The sequence below is a fragment of the Python bivittatus genome, unplaced genomic scaffold, assembly GCF_059951505.1.
Source record: "Python bivittatus isolate LINGU-HERP-01145 unplaced genomic scaffold, Pbiv_v1 ctg000480_np1212, whole genome shotgun sequence".
Classification (NCBI taxonomy): domain Eukaryota; kingdom Metazoa; phylum Chordata; class Lepidosauria; order Squamata; family Pythonidae; genus Python; species Python bivittatus.
The window spans coordinates 14,269,163-14,286,469 of record NW_028277075.1 but is presented as its reverse complement, the minus strand read 5'-3'; the positions used below and the strand labels follow the sequence as shown (position 1 = coordinate 14,286,469).

Sequence of the window (17,307 nt, the reverse complement as noted above, 5' to 3'; positions counted from 1 at the left end):
CCAGACCAGGAAACCAGCCACACAGGAAGGCTAAAACTGCTTTTGAGATGGGCTATAATAGGCCTGTTTAATATAATAGGCACAATTCATCAAGAGGAAAGGGCCACATTGCTAAATTAAAAATCCTTGTGGGCCGCAAAGAAATACCTGGAGTGCTGAAAGTAGAGCATTGAAAGCACTGGAGCTGGCAATGGCAAGACTTGGAAGTGCCTGGCAGCAGTCTTTTGTGGCAGCGGTAAATTTACTACTTTTTAAAAAACGGTGGACTGAACTGGCTTGGTGGGCCACATGTGGGCCGTGAGCTGTATGTTGTGCAGGTCCAGGTTACAACAACAGAATCTTACAAGTCTGATTATTCCATATCTCCTCCTCCTCTTTATACAAATAGTCCTCGACTTACAACAGTAATCGGGACTGGAATTTCTGTTGCTAAGCAATGTGATAATAAAGCATGACCTCATCACTTAGCAATGGCAATCCCTGCAGTCACCTCACCTAACGACTGAATCCCATGGTCGACTGAATCCCATGGTCGTTAGGCAAGGCAACTTCTTGCCGGCTTCCTATAGTCAAGTCAGTGGGGAAGCCAGTGGGAAGTTGCAAGTCCCAGGTGGCTCACAAACAGGCCAGCAGGCAGGTAAGTGGCTGCTGCCTGGTGGGGGAGGGTGCAAGGGGGTGCATGAGGGTGCACAGTGACACTCGGGGAGAGTGTGTGAGGGTGCAAGGGAGGCGTGGAGAGGATCAGGGAAGGTGCAAGGGGTGCATGAGTGGCAGGGAAGACATGGTGAGGGTCGGGGAGTGGCTGGGGCAATGCGAGCAGAGAGGGGCTGGGTGAGGGTGTGCGGGTAGGGAGACTTACCCTGGCAACTTGTGGTCTTCCCTTGACTTGCACATTTCTGTCAAGGTTACCTTCCTTACCCTCTGTACCAACCCCCCCCTCATTAGACTCTGTCCCCCCTCCCATGTGCCCAAAAAACTCTGGGTCAGGGTCATGGGAACAGACTGCAGATTCACTGCTCTCCTCCTTTATCGGCAACTCCCTTTGATCTCCAAACAAGTCGTGTAATGCAGCTGTGCAATGAGCAGTTACTCCCCCCTACCTTCTTTCTGCTGTTTAGACTGAGTTTCTTCATTCCTTTCTGGCTGTTGCTGCATCATACCCTGCCAGTCTTGCAGCCCCAAAGTAGGAGGAGCTGGGAAAGCTTCCCTCCTCCCTTGTAGTGTCCCCATCTGTCCTGTGGTATCCTCCACTCTGGAAAATGCAAAGTACTGCTCATTTTGGAACATCCAAGTCTCTTGTAATGGTGGCAGCTCACATGGATGGGGCTTCCCTGGGAATTGCAGGTGAAATTAGCATACAACATGTGGGGTGCTGCAGGGTTCCGTGCTCTCCCCCCTCCTATTTATCATCTACACGAGGCTGCTGGGTGAGCTCATCCGGCGCCATGGGATGAGGTATCATCAGTGTGCTGATACCCAATTATACATCTCTGCCCCTGGAGAATTTAGCGATACTGTGAATGTCTTATCCCGGTGCCTGGAGGCTGTGAGGGTCTGGATGGGGAACAGCCTTCAACTGAACCCTGGCAAGACCGAGTGGCTTTGGGTTTTGGGGCCTTCTGGTACTAGGGCTATGCCATCTTTGGTACTTAATGGGGTTGCACTGCCCCAGACAGACCCTGTGTGCAATCTGGGGGTCCTTCTGGACTCATGACTCCTGCTCAAAGAGCAAGTGGCAGTTGTGGCTAGGAGGGCCTTTGCACAGCTTCATGTTCTGCACCAGTTGTGCCCATTCCTAGATCAGAGGGACCTAATCACTGTCACTCATGCCCTGGTCACCTCCCATTTGGATTTCTGTAATGCACTCTACATGGGGCTGCCCTTGAAGAGTATCCGGAAGCTTCAGCTGGTGCAAAATGCAGCAGCGTGGGCAGTTATGTGTGCCCCTAGGGCAATACATGTTACACTTCTGCTCTGTGAGCTGCACTGGTTGCCAGTTAGCTTCCATGTCCAATTCAAGGTGCTGATTTTGATCTGTAAAGCCCTTTATGGCATGGGACCGGCTTACCTGAGGGACTGACTCTCCCCGATTACAACTGTCCGTCCCATCAGGTCTGGCAGAGAAGACATGTTGTAGGTCCTGTCTGCCAGAGAATTACATCTGGCAGGTCCAGGAGGTGCCCACCTTGTGGAATCTTCTTCCCCCAGAAGTGAGATTAGCTCCACCCCTCTTAACATTCCACAAGTCCCTCAAGACCTGGCTATGTGATCAGACCTGGGGCTCCCAGGGGAATTTTGTGATGGCTCCCTTATTAATTTTATCCCCTCCTGTTTTGTGCGCTTTTATAGTTTATTTGTAATTGTTTTTATATATTCTTTTTAATTGTTGTACGCTGCCCAGAGTCATTTTGTGAGAGATGGGCAGCTATATAAATATGGTAAATAAATAAAATTACAAGTTGCATGTCTGTTGCATTCCCCCATGACCTCTGACTCTAGATAGGCCTTCCATTGAATCAGGCATTCTAAATGCTGCTTCTTGTGTGTAGAGTCCAGAATAGCCTCCACTTCATACTCTTCCTCCCTGTCCAACAGGATGGGGGGAGGTGAAGCTGTTCTAGTCCTAGTAAGCTGCAGTGGTGCACCTCCTACACAAGCAATGACTGATGGAAAACAGGATGAATCTTCATTGATGCCAGGAATTGTAAACAAAACACCACTGGGTTTATTGATTGAACCACGGGGAAGGAGCCAATAAACTTTGAGTCTAGCTTCTTGGAGGGTCAGGCAGAAGACAACAACTTTGTTGAAACCACACCAAATCCCATCTGGCGATTTTGTCACTCTCTTATCTGTGTGTGTCTGTAGCCCACTTGTATGCTGCCTTTGCCAGAACCAGCTGTTCCTTTAAGAAGCAGTGCACAGCTTACCTCTCCTGCAGGAAGTCTGAGATGTGAGGAACTGTAGATGCAGTAGTTCTGGGGGGCAACACGCAGAAGTGGAAGCTGTAACTCACCTGAAATGGAGACATGCCAATGGAGGAGCGTACTGAGTTATAAGCAAATTCTGCAAGATTGGACAGCTCAGTCCAATCGTCCTGTTGGTAAGTGACATAGCACCTTAAATATTGCTATAATATTTGGTTCAACCTCTCAGATTCTCCATTTGATGCCAGATACTGAGAAGATGACAAAGGAATTTTAATGTTTAATAATTTCAAAACTTAGCCGTAAATTGCAATCCACAATACTGTGTCCCACGGTTGCGAAAGGGAGCCTAGAGGTTCCAGCTGGCTTTCCAGGAACAGATTTTGTCAGGCGGTGCACATGACAAAATGAAAAATAATCTCTGACATCTGTCCTCACTCTTGGCCCCCATAAGTCTCTAAGAACCTGATGCTGAGTTTTAAACACTATCCCATGCCCAGCCATCCTATTGTCATGGTAGATTTGTGATTCTTCCCTTAAAGTGGAACGTCCTACCTCCTGAGGTGTGGTGTGCCCCCACTCTCATGGCCTTTAGGAAGGGCATGAAATCCTGGCTATGCCAGATGGCCTGGGGGCCGCATGGGGGCTCACATCAGTGGAAGTGGCTTGTGGAGTAATTGATGTTACTCCCCCGTCATCTTGAATGTTTTTTAGTTTTTATGTATAGGGTTTGTTTCTGTAGTTTGATGTTTTAATTAGTTAATTTTAATTAATGAATGGGGGTATTTATTTTTTAACTGTTTGTGGCTTTTACTTTTGTTGTGAGCCACCCAGAGTCACTCACTGGGGGAGATGGGCAGCATACAAATTTAAGGGAGGGAGGGAAACATATACATGACCATCGTGCATCAGCTGCCCTTCCTGAACCATGAAAGGTGAAGAATTGTCTTGTAGGTCTCCCTGGAGATCATCTATCTGAGCTCTGGTGTAAACCTGCCTCCCTGCTCCTAGTCTTTCTGGAGGACCCAACCTCTGGGGAGACTAAAGGTTGCTTGGTTGGAATATGGCAGTTGGGTGAGATGAGTAGGGAGGGTCATATTCAGGCTTAGGTGATAGGGTGTCTGGAAATTTGTTTTGTGAGCCAGGAATGTAGGAGATATGAAAATCAAAATGGGAGAAAAATTAGGCCCACTTGATCTGATACGTTCTCTAGAAAATACTGCCAACGATGAAGGTGCAGGAATTTCAGAACTTTTAAAAATATTACATGATGTAATTGATTTAATTAAAACATAATTAAAGCACTACTTGTGATTCATAAAGCAGGCATGGAAAGCACAGTGGTGGCCAGGGGGCTGAGAAAGATCAATTTATATTCCAGTACCGAAAAGGGGAAATGCTAAAAATATTCAAACGACTTAATAATTGTTCTTATCTTACAGTTTTTGCAATCCAGACTTCAACTATCCATAGAATGAAAAGTGCTAGACGTACAAAATAAATTAAAAAAGGCAGGAACATCAGAGGCCACACCGCTAAAAACAAGAATTTAGTGGGTCACCAATTACCTAGTGAAGAAATTTTATGATTACCAGGAACCAATAGTAGATGAAGTAAAACCAGACTCTTGTCTGGAAGCACTAAGAATAAAGTTAAAATGTAGATGTTTTAATCACATAATACAAAAGCAAGAGTTGCTGGAGAAGATCCTGATGACAGAAGGCAGTCGTAAAAAAAGGCTGACAGAAAACAAGATGGCTAGATATTATGGATGATGACACAAGCATCAACCTTCAAGGATACAAAGAAGCGGGGAGAGCGGGGTTGGATTATGTGCTATCAAGTTATTACTGATTGACAATCCTGGAGAAATGATGTCCACTGGGTTATGAAGAATCAGAACTAAGTGAACAACAAACAGCACAAGCAGTAAACATTAAACATTGCCCATCATTAAAAATATTTGCAATTTTTGCCTTCCTGTAACTAAACAAATTTCAAAATGATACACAATGCTGAGACAAACGTAAGTAGATCAGTGACTTTAATTCTGACTTTTGTAAATTATTGGACATTTTAAAATTCATGAAGAATTTCTGAAGAAAAAAATTAACTAAGTTAACAAACTTTTAGAAAAAAAATTAGGCAGCTATTCTGAAGCTGCATGTAAAAAAGCATGGCATATAGTACTGGGGTAGTCTGATGATTTGCAAATGTTAAGATACCATTTACTTGAAACTAACTAGGGACAAACCTAGCCACTGAAGTTGTTTCACAAAAGGAGTTGTTCACTAGTATACATAAAATAATACTTGATTTTTTTCATTTTTTTACACCAAAAAATTGTACAAATGAACATACGGTTCTGTAAGTTACTTTTTGCTGGAAGAACGGCCAGATAAAAAGAAGTCAAGTAACTAATTATTAAAAGTATAAACAAAACACAATGAAAACAAAGTTAAGGATTTTTTTTCTGCAAAGTAAATATTTTATAAATAGAAAACAAATCCACAAATTATTTGTATGCTAAATAAATATCTACTTAATAAAGTCAGGTTTAATTTTTCCAAACAGCACTGGCACAGTAATTTAAAAGATATAAAATTGTACTCATTCACGTAGTGTCAAAAACTGGTACTCAATGACTTAATATATTTCACTTGTTCTATTGTATTGGAAATGATGATTATAGCCTAGGTAGAATTCTTACAAAACTATGCCACAGCCTACAAAAGAAAATATAGTTCTCTAAACAATTTGAGAATTGCTGGTGCTGAAAAAAAGGCATTTGGACAGAAAATGGTCTTTAAAATACCAAAGCTACTATAAACCAGTACTGTATTCAATACATATCAAAATTATTAGACACTGAACAAAACTGTAGAAAAGGGAACCTTTCCTACATCATCCTGAGCGCTTAATAAATTGAGAATATAGTGCAGGCCACACTTCCAAGGTGTAGCAGATGTTATTGCTTTCTATGGCTGCATGATTTAAGTGTTTCATTTTCTATGAAAATATAAAGGTTTCCTCTAATTTAAGTCCTTTAAGAGGAAGAAGTTAGATCCGTGATTTTTTGGCTGCTGGAGCAACATGGTTCATGTACCCTGATGCAATAGGAAGTCCAAGTTTTTGAGCCTGAACATGAAAAAATGCCTGAAGTCTTGTTCCAGCCTTTGCTTCGCTTGTATTGCGAGGGTTATATTCAAAACAGTTTGAAAACATCAGCTCAACGTCCTCAATGAATTCCGCTGTAAGGAAAAATATAAATATGCCTTTATAGTCCCAAAAGTAATGATTTCTAAACAAAGAACTTATCATCAAATTGTAGTTGCTTTTGTGAGAGTTAATCCAATACAGTGATTAAGGACCAGAGAGACCTGGATTTTTTTTACTTGATGACCAATCTTACTGAACTGCTAAGCTTACTGAATAATTTGTGCCAATAGCTCTCCCATCCCAAGGTACCTCTCAGGTTGGGATCGTAAGGTGAGATCACCATCTTTCTCTCAGGAAAAAGACAGCATAAATGTGACAGCCAGACAAATGCATTCTAAAATTTTACCTAAATATTAATTGTGCTTAGATAGGTATATCCTTGGGGAATGCTGTGTTTCTGATTCAAAGGGGAAAAGGTGCTCCAGACCCCCAGGACCCAAGGAAAAGGTGCAGCTGCTTAAAGGAGCTGCCAGTAGGTGCAATGTAAGGAGTGACTCTGCACTTCAAAACATACTTTTCACTTTGAATCTGAAGCACTGCAGAACCCTAATATTCTAACCATCACTGCATCCAATACAGGCCCAAAGCTGTTGGAGCTGTTGAACTGGAGGCTTATATTCCGGTGTTATTTTCTATATTCTTTATCCAAAAGCCCCTGAGATTATGTAAATTAAATTGTTTTAAACATTGTTAATTTGTTCAGTCAACATTACTTACAGGCTACTTTGTATTCACATTTGTTCACTTTTTCACGGATTATGTTTAAAGCGATAGGTTTTTTAATTATATCATAGTAGTCTGGTACCTGTACATTGTAAAGTAAAACATAAATTTTACATTGTTATAATACCAATAATAAACATTCAAGGGACAATTTCATACAAAATAAGGTAATTTTTTCTTCATTCCTAGGCCAGTAAGTCCTTTGCTTCCAAGCAATTGGTCCTGCTTCTTTGATGTGAAGAATGAAATTCTTATGAACATATTTGACATAGTCTGTTACCTCAGATTAGTTTTCAGATTGTGAGTAAGAGAATTATAGCGGTGCTTAAAAGTTTGTGAACCCATTTGAATTTTCAATATTTCTGTATAAATATGACCTAAAACATGATCTGTTCTCCACACAAGTCCTAAAAGTAGATAAAGCAATGAAATGATAATCAGGTGTGAGTGTGGGAGGTCCTGCCTAAACAACAGAATTCTGGGTATTCACTATCAAAGTCTGATTTCAACACAGGTATGTGGAAGTGTGTCATGACTTGAACAAAGGAGATTTCTGAAGACCTCCGAAAAACAGTGGTTGATGCTCACCAGCCTGGAAAAGGCTACAAAACTATTTCCAAAGAATTTGGACTCCACCACTCCATTGTCAGGCAGTTTGTGTGCAAATGGAGACAATTCAACATCATTATTACTCTCCCCAGGCGTGATCAACCAACCAAGACTCTGGGAGGTCTCAAAGAACACCAGGGTAACGTCTAAGGATCTAAAGGCCTCTCTTGCATTGTCAAATGTCAGTGTTCATGAGACCAACGTCAGGAGAACACTGAACAACAATGGTGTGCAGGCAGGGTTGCAAGGAGAAAGCCACTACTCTCCAAAAAGAACACTGCTACCTGTCTACAGTTTGCGAAAGACCACGTGGATAAGCCAGAAGGTTGTTGGAAAAATATTCTGTGGACGGATGAGACCAAAATAGAACTTTTTGCCTTGAATGAAAAGCATCATGTTTGATGAAAGGCAAACACTGCATTCCGGCATAAGAACCTTATACCATCTGTGAAACATGGCAGTGGCAATATCATGGTTTTGGCCTGCTTTACTGTCTCTGGACTAGGATAGCTTGCCATCATTGATGGAACTATGAATTCTGAATTGTACCAGCAAATTCTACAGGAAAATGTCAGGGTATCTGTCCATGAACTGAAACTAAAGAGAAAGTAGGTCATGCATCAAGGCAATGACCCAAAACACACAAGTCCTATGACGAAGAATGGTTGAAGCAGAAAAAAGTTAATGTTTTGGAATGGTCAAATCAAAGTCCTGACCTTAATCCTATAGAAATGTTGGGGAAGGATGTAAATGGGCAGTTCGTGGGAGGAAGCCCACCAACAACCCTGAACTGAAGCTTTTCTGTAAGGAGCAGTGGGCTAAAATTCCTCCAAGCCAATGTGCAGGTCGGAAACAGTTGTCGGAAACATTTAGTTGCAGTTATTGTTGTCCAAGGGGGACTCATCAGTTACTGAAAGCAAAGGTTCACATACTTTTGCCACATACAAATATGTAGTTTTGGATAGTTTTTGTCAATAAATAAATATGTATAATGTTTAATGTTTTGGACTCATTTGTTTAATTGGGTTCTCTTTATCTAATTTTAGGACTTGTGTGGAGAACAGATCACTTTTTAGATCATATTTATGCAGAAATACTGAAAATTTAAATGGGTTCAGAAACTTCTAAGCACCAGTGTATATTCTGAATGTTTACAGTGGTCTCTCTGAGCAGTAACAAGGCCTAATCCTGCTTTGCTTTTTGAGAGCACCAAGTTTAGCTAATTACTGCTGTTTTGCTGAGCAATATTATATAGTTGATTTTAATAACAATACCCATGTTATTTAGTTCTGCATCCATATTACCTATCAAGACTAGCCTGTCACTGATTGTATAAATCTAACAGCATATTTGCTATTTTTCAATTAAAATTCAAATAGCACATGTAATAATACTTAAAAGTGAAATTTCTTTCAAAGTCAACTTGTGACTTCCTAGACACTTCCACATAGGTTTCCTGACAAGAATATGGAAGTGGTTGCCACTGCCTTTGTCTGGGATTATTTTTTTTTATTTTTATATTTTTTAATATATTAATTAAATTTATATGCTGCCCATCTCCCCCAGAGAGCTTTAGATATTTTTTTTTAACTTTCCAGTCTATCTTACAGCCCTGGTATTCTCTGTATCTCATCTAAATACCAGCTGGTCCAACACTGTTTAGCTTCTGAGCCTGGACAAGTCAGATACACACTGTCATCTGCTGAGACTTAATTTATTATATCTTTTCTTTTCTGTATCATTCTTCAATAGCTGTCTTGTCTAAAGAAACATTATGGATCATTATTTCACATATTCATAATAATTTCTGGTCCATTAGAGTTAAGTTCTCTGAGAAGCATCAACGTTTTTTTCTATAATGATGCATACTCTACTTTCTATCATAACACTGCCATCTACTTGCAGAATTAATTTTATTGGCAAGCCTGGATGAAGGAAAGAATTCCCAAGTGTAATTTGATTATTTCTATAACTTGAATTTTGCTTATTAGTATGTAAGTCAAGAAGTTTACAAGGTTTTCATTTTTCAGTGTCTTCAACATGAGGCCTATTTTTAATTATTAACCTAATATGTTTATCAGCAATTTTCCTTCCTAGTATAACTTATTTACGAAGACAACATTTCATTTACATATAGCCATTTTTCCTTGAAATTATTTCTGATAAATGTACATTCAAGTAAATTATTTTACTATTCTGAAATTATTAGTTACCTGTATTTTGGAAACCAATTTCATAAAAGGCCAACTGTCATCATGTCGGACCAGTTCTACAACAAGCTGTTCAAAAGCAGATAATTCATGTACTCCACCCTGTCGCCCTGAACTTCTCCGATTCAATGGCATTTGAGAAGGTTCTGGAATAACAGGATCACATATGGACATAAAAAAAGACAAAATATAAAGAAAGCAGAGGAAGTTTAATATACCCACCATTATAAGCTTGTTAAGGACTTAGAACTACAGGTAGTTCTCGCTCAATTATGGTAATTGGGACTGGCAACTCTGTTGCTAAGCGATGCGGTTGTAAAGCGTGATGTCATGTGACCGCACCGACTTATGATGGCAGTTGCAGCAGTTCCAGTTGCCGTCATTAGGTGACTCCCATGTGGCTGCAGTGCCCTGCAGTCATGTGATTGCCAGTTGCAACCTCCTGCCAGCTTCCCCATTGACTTTGCTTGGTGGAAGCCAGCAGTGAAGGTTGCAAATGGCAACTACATGACAGTGAGACACTGCACTGTTCTAACTGCAAGCCAGTTGCCAAGTGCCCAAATCATGAACACCTGACCGCAGGGATGCTGCAGTGGCTGCAACCATGAGGAATGGTCATAAGTCCCCTCATTCAGTGTTGTTGTAACTTTGAACGGTTGCTGAATGAGTGGTCGCTGAATGAGGACTACCTGTATACTAAGGATGATTATATAGTTTTCATTTATTACTTGCTTCCACAGTGGCAGACATAACCCAATCCCAAGTGCTTCAGCCAAATAAGTTAAATTAAAAGAGATTTCATTTGCCAATTAATCTCCCAAAATGAGAATATCCATCTAAGATGTGACTATTTACACAGCTAGACTCTGTGTTACCAGAATTGGAAAGCAAGAAAGAAAAAGTACTTTTTACAATTCTATATTGTATAAGTATAGATAAATTGTTCTGAGCCTGACTGGTTTCATTTTATGACAAAGAAAAACAAGATCAGGAAACAGAAAGTTGTACTGGTACTTGTACTAATTTGTTTCAATTCCTGCTGCTTGTCAGTTCACGAAAGTAGGTGCAAAAAACAGCTCACTCTTCCAACAAAGATACTCTCACCAATCAGTGGTGTCTACAGCAAAATCGCAATGATGTCTTCATGCAAGTATTATCAATTGCCCACCCTGAGAAAAACCCATGTCACCAATGTATAATATTTTATTTAGACATTTTCAACTATAATTGCTATTCCAAGCATTTTCAGATCCTGATTTCTGTTTGCTTTCAACATGTTATGTGGCTGGTTAGTCAATAAGCATAAGAAACCAAAAATAATTGCAGTTGAAACCATTCAATTATGCATCTCCACCCTTCTACCCAAATTATCCTAAATCAAACTAGAAAAGCATTCTACTATATTGTCACAAATAATTTCATGCTTGGAAATTCACCAATTAACTGCTCTCCATTCTTAATAATGGAAAGCAACATTGGACTATTTCACTAGGCAACCAAGTGATACTGAATATGAGCTGAATCTATTCCTGCAATTTTATTTTCATTTAAAGATTCAATGTACCTGTAGATTGACGTTTCCTACCCCTTTTGGGGAGGTCTGTATTTTGCAATTTGTTTCCTACTGAAATTGGAGAGCTTTTCTCTTTCCTTAAGTTCATAGCATCAACAATTCTGAAGCCCAGGGAACCAGAAGGACTACTTTCTAGAGTATTGTCTGTTGTCTTTGTTCCTTTACGTCGCCTTCGATGGCTGGTCAACTCTATAAATGCATCTGCTTCCAGCATGTCTCGATTATGGCGAGTAATACGACTGTTAAATCTTAATGATTTTGTCACTGAGGGAGGAGCAGACTTTGTTTTTCTGGTGCTCTTCCCAACAGCTTTATACGAAGAGCCAGTTTGCTTAGGTGTATTCTGCTGACTCCGAGAATTGTATCTTCCAGTACTCAGATGATTACATTGACCTGAGATGGCAGTGGCAAGTTTTGTGGCTCTTGTTCTTAAAGCAAGTTTTACTTGAGGCTTTCCTAGTTTGGATAAGCTGTAAGAAATGAGAGAACTATAAATGTTTGTCATACAAACATTTTTATTTTGTTTCATTCTTTAAAGTTGTGAATTCAGTAAGATAATTTTTTTAAATTTATTCTTTAAAGTTGTGAAAAAGTAAGATAAATTCAGTGAGAAATTCAATTTCTTAAGTTTATATATAAACAGTGCATTGCAGTGGAGAAATCCCATTTTAGAATCATCAGCTACTTCATCATTTCTGATTTCAAAGCACCCAAATGAGGGTTTCCAAAGATGGTAATTTTAGCACAAGGACGTTCCAAAATGGATATTAGTATTTCTTTACATACCCAAGTCATGCAGGGATTTAAATATGATAAGCAATAAGCAATGAAAATGTTTAAAATCTGGTAATACATTTTCTAGTTAGTAATTCCGTCAAAAGTCTTACTTTTTTTTTTACCTAGCTGAAAATTCTAAACAAATCTTCAAGAAATAGCTTGAAGTGTAGTATAATGGAGTACTCTAAATTGGTGGTTTCTGGAATATGGATGAATTACTTATTTATATCTGAGAGGAGCTATCTCTGGCACAGCAACACTATTAGGGAGGGAACATCAAATGACTACACAGACCTTCAGTCACAACTCTACATCTAGAAGCAATCCAGACTGTGTACAACTGATCCTTTAGAGAATGTGCAATCAAGAGTAGTCCATCTCTCTCACTAAATGAGCTACCTATAAATAGGTTAATGTGCTTAGACACAATCAGGTCTTTATCCCTATTTTACTTGCTAGTTGAAAGCACATATACAAAAATATTAGAATTACTTAAGTATTTTATAATATAAAAAGACTAATTCTAGAAGATTATCATATTATTGAAAAATAAAAATTGAAAAAAGTTATCTATATGGACTCATTTTGGTGCAGTGGTTAAAGGCACTGGGCTAGAAATCAGGAGACTTCACTGAGGAAGAAGTGCCTTAGGCACAAAGGCAGCTGGGTGACTTTGGGCTGGTCACTCTCTCAACCCTAGGAAGAATGCAATGGCAAACTACTTCTGAAAAATGTTGGCAAGAAAACGACGTAGTTCTGGAAAGCTCTTAAGACCTGGCTCTGTTCCCAGACCTGGGGTCAGTTTGTTAGTGCCGTGTTTTTCTGTTGTTATGGCTGTTTTTGTCTGGGCTGTTATGCTTTGTTGTTAGGTTTTTAATTGTATGTATGTATGTATGTACGTATGTATTTATTAAATTTGTATGCTGCCCATCTCCCCCAGAGGGTGACTTTTTAAATTGTATATTGGATGTTGCAAGTCACCCAGAGTCTTTTGGAGTGGGGGGTCTATAATAAAATATATAATTATTATCAATAATAATAATAGTAATAGTAATAATAGACTTATCCATGTAGTCATCAGGAATCAAAGGGAAAAAATACTCATTCAAGAAAATTATCCTTTTTTATTACATCAGCATACCCTTACTAAAACTATATGTATACATAGCAGCAGTTCAAAGAAGTTGACTGAACTTGCATTTTTCAAGGATCTGAAGGGAGAACACACAGAAGGCAGCCAAATTTGGAATAAGGGTCTTGAAGTATAGGAATACAGATGCAGCTAGATGTTAAAAAACCTTCCTAATGTTAAAAGCAGTTCAGTAGTAGAACCAATTATTTGCAAAGGAGATTAGCAATTTTCACTGGGTGTGAGCAAGTACAGGCTTTAATTTGGATTCTTACACTGAGGAAGAAGTTGGATTTAGTGGCCTAAATAGTTCCTCCACATTCTATGATTCTATAAAATGTGCAAAGATTTAAACCTGGATTTAGCCTATCTCAATGATACTAAAAGAGATACAGATGTAAAGTGTAATTATTTTAAGATGTTCTATACTTTCATAAAAATAGATCACAGCATTTTAAAAGCAAGTATATTAACTGTCTTAAGCATTCTGTACTGAAGTACTTGAAACTATTATACAAGCATGCTCTCTTGCTCACATCTCCAAGTCTCAAGATTTGTATCCCTAGACAGAAGACTGTAGAGAATACTGGAAGTCTGTATGCAGCTTCTGCATATGGCTACCTTAGTTTCTGATTTACCTTTTTTCATCTTCTTCTTGAGAATCATAATTATCAATATTCTCCTCTTCTTCCTCTTCATAATCATCTTCACTTTGCCCAATTTCCTCATAACTAGTTTCATCCTCCTCTTCAATTTGTTCTATAGCCTCTTCATCATTTTCTACAGAAGGTCTCTGTCGGGATGAAAGACGCCTAGAGCGCTGCTTAGGTCGACATTCTGGACAAAACCAGTCTCCATCAGGAACAGCCTAACAGAGAGCCAAAATGCATTACTGAAATGTTCTTGCTACAAGATCAGAAATAACTTTTAATCTTTTTTAAAAAATACTTCAAATTACCTTAAGCTTTGGTCTTATACAGTAGATATGATAGCCTCGATCACAGCCATCACATAGCACCATGCTTTCAGCATCTCCTTTCTTTCTACACATTTTGCACCGAGTATTTAAAATGGACTTAGACCAGATTACACTTCGCTCCAATGTTGAGAGATGAAGAAAGATCTGAGAGAGGCTAGCAGAAGAAAGGAGTGATTCTCGCCAGCGATCCAAGACTGTTTTATGTGAACGGCCACCATCACTGCCATCTTCCAACAAAGAAAACAAATAATACCATACTATTTATTATCCAGTGAAACATCTGTATTCTAGTGCTACTTGCATAGCACAAAAATATGCAGAATAATCAGCCTTGTTTAAAAGTAATGTACTAGTTTCTGTAATTCTTAATTTATTCTCTCTCTAACTTTTTTCAGAGTGTTAAATGAACTAAATTGAATCATTTGGTAGATAGGAACACTTGGAATTCTAAAAAGTTTTAGAAAACATTGCTCACCGAAGGCTAAACTCAGTGATGGGAGACAGGGAAAAATTATAAATGAGAAATCAGACATTAGTTAATGATCAGGCAACAGAGGATAAGTATAGATTATAGACAGTATAGTGTTAGTAGTTTCTCTGTAGTCCTACTTCAGCTATAATCCTCACAGAAGTTGTTATTCAAGAAACTATTTTTAAAATAATCTATAAAATTACAAAATATCTATAATCCCTATACCATTATGAGTCTGTATACCGGACGGATGGCTTATAACAATTGGATGGACGTAACAAGGTTAAATGGTATCTAAAATGTGAAAAACAGATTAATAGAATTAGTAAATTTACCCCAATGGCCTTTGATTGCAATAGTCCTCTTCAGTAGCACAGACTGAAAATATCCTTATCCTTCTAAATAAACATGCATACTGTACTAGTTTTTCTCTAGTAATTCATCTATATCAGGAGATCAGATACTTGGTGATGAACCTGCTTACTGACTCCCTACAGTCCAGAACATTAATTCATCTGCACATAATCAAATATAGCTTCAAGAGTTACCAGTTACTCTTTACTAAACTATAATGCCTCTTTTCTTTCTTGTAATGTCAAAAGAATTAGATACATTTATGAAAAACTAATCAATTAGAGGGGCAAGATGCTTTGAAATGCCTGTTAGTTGGGAGATAAAATATTAGGAAGGGTTGATTCTTCCACGACTTATTTAAGAGTTCCTAGATGCACTAAAATAGCTTCAAGCAGAAAAAAAAAATAAGGCCAAACAAAATGTAATCTTACTCTGGTCTAGCAGCATGAAAAATCTATATTAATGCCTGAAATTAATAACAGATTAAAGGACTGTGACCAAATTGAAGCTTAGTCCAGAAAAGAGAAAAACTTTTTTGTTAAGAAAACCTCCAACATGATGATGCTATTCACTTTGGATATAATCACACTCCTTTGAAATAATCAGGTTCCTGGTAGGTCATCAATCAGTTGTGTCTAACAGAACTTTTACCCAGTTTTGTTACCCAGACACATTTGTTTTTGGAGAAGGCAATTCCACCTTGTGCCAGTTACATTAGCCTTAGTTATAAAACTGGATTACTGCCATGCGCTCTATGGAAAGCAATCGTTTGGGAAAATATTTCATCTTCAAATTATTTACATAAGTATCATTTCTTGTGAAATATACTATGTCATAAATTTTGAGCAAATTTTTAAATGGAAGAAAATCTATAATTTACCATCTTTACTCTGATCTTCTTCTCTCTTCCTCCTTTTATCACCTTTTTGGTCTCTCTTATTTTCTTCTGCATCACCTAGTTATTTCAAGTCCGTTTGGAAACAGAAGAGAACCTTTCACTAGCATAGCCTAATTTTCCAAAAATATGCAGATTACATTGCTATAGGAACCAGGACCATTTGGGCGGGGAGGAGAAAGGGAAGATAAAACAGTGTGGCTGAAATCTGTGACATTGTCTTTCAGTACAGCAACGTTTATTACCTAAATGATTGCGATTTTTGCTGTTTTGCAAATATTTTCAGTACTCCACTACATATATCATGCTTTGCCTCCTTATCCAGAGTTATGTCAGAACAAAAAAAAATTAAAACAAATTGTATATGCTGGGAATGCACATGTTGCATTCCTATCATTGAATTATTCAACATTTTAAAACTGACTACACTTTGCCCAGTCTTACAAAGTGAGTCTTACAAAGTGAGTATTACAAAATCTTACAAAGTGAGGCAATAAAATGAATTTTCTGGTCTCATCATGGTCAGAATACTCACACAATCCATTCATCCTTTTTTTGGCAGGACGATGATTGTATGTATTAGGGATGTCCAAAATATCTCACACTCAGTATAATACATCCCATGTTACAGGGTGTTTTATCCTGAGCTTGGGACAATTTAAGGAGTTCCATTCCACATTGTTTCAAGTATTTTTTCAATTTCCAGCGGTTATCTTCTTTTTCTAAATTTCTCAAGCTACAGAGACTTAGAAATTGTATTAACCTATGGAAAAAACTAGGCACAAGTGGTAGCATATCATTACAGGCTAAAATTACTATTCTTTCCAGTAGACTTGGTTCCCTAAATTTTCAGAATAACTTTCAATCCTTCCAGAAGGTGAGTTTGGAGGTCATACTTCTGGCTTATAGATTTGTCCCAGAATCTGCTGCTATAATAGGGTTCCATAAAACTAAGGCAGCAATTGGGTAACATGGGGATAGTGATCTCCATTAAAAAACAAAATGAAACAGACTTTTGATGCCTAAGCATTATTCCTTTGGGGGGACTAGAAATAGACACTCTGCAGCACTTCATCCTCGTTGACCCTACACAAAGAAAGCTTTTTATCATGGCTAATTTGAATAGCTTTCTTTCATTTTGCTAGAAGACAGATTATCAAACCCCATATAAAACACATTTGTGCTTGTGAAAGGAAGAGGATATAGAGCTAATGGCCCATGTGTTGCTACAGTTGTTACTACTGGGACTCTCAAAAAGTTATTGCCCTTCCTCCTAGATAATGTGTCTGTAGGAATGAAGAATTCTATATCCAGTACAGTATTGCCTAGCAGAAGATTATCTAGAAAGTTCTGCACCAGAGTCTGTTGTACTCCTCATGTGATGGTTATATTAAGCTAAACTGGACTGTTTATTTTAAGTCAAGTTTAAGGTGAATGTAT

General features: G+C 38.5%; 1 protein-coding gene and 1 long non-coding RNA gene across 6 annotated transcripts in view; one reads left to right on the top strand and one right to left on the bottom strand.

Moving 5' to 3' along the window:
• Nucleotides 1–503: 503 nt before the first annotated feature.
• LOC148214917 (uncharacterized) lies at nt 504–4,689 on the top strand. The gene is made up of 3 exons (XR_015796973.1): nt 504–637; nt 2,869–3,103; nt 4,370–4,689. It is a non-coding gene; the product is annotated as an uncharacterized LOC148214917 (long non-coding RNA).
• The window catches only part of BAZ1A (bromodomain adjacent to zinc finger domain 1A), a 65,525-nt gene continuing 52,906 nt past the window's right edge, over nt 4,689–17,307 (bottom strand). For 3 of the 5 annotated variants that reach the window (XM_088145371.1, XM_088145372.1, XM_088145375.1), the window contains 7 exons: nt 15,853–15,927; nt 14,126–14,373; nt 13,806–14,035; nt 11,253–11,731; nt 9,692–9,834; nt 6,864–6,951; nt 4,689–6,178 (listed from right to left, as the gene is read on the bottom strand). In XM_088145371.1, coding sequence (XP_088001497.1) covers nt 5,988–6,178; nt 6,864–6,951; nt 9,692–9,834; nt 11,253–11,731; nt 13,806–14,035; nt 14,126–14,373; nt 15,853–15,927 — 1,454 coding nt within the window. In that variant the 3' untranslated portion in view covers nt 4,689–5,987. The remainder of the gene's footprint in view (nt 6,179–6,863; nt 6,952–9,691; nt 9,835–11,252; nt 11,732–13,805; nt 14,036–14,125; nt 14,374–15,852; nt 15,928–17,307) is intronic. The other 2 variants (XM_088145373.1, XM_088145374.1) reach the window with 2 other exon arrangements.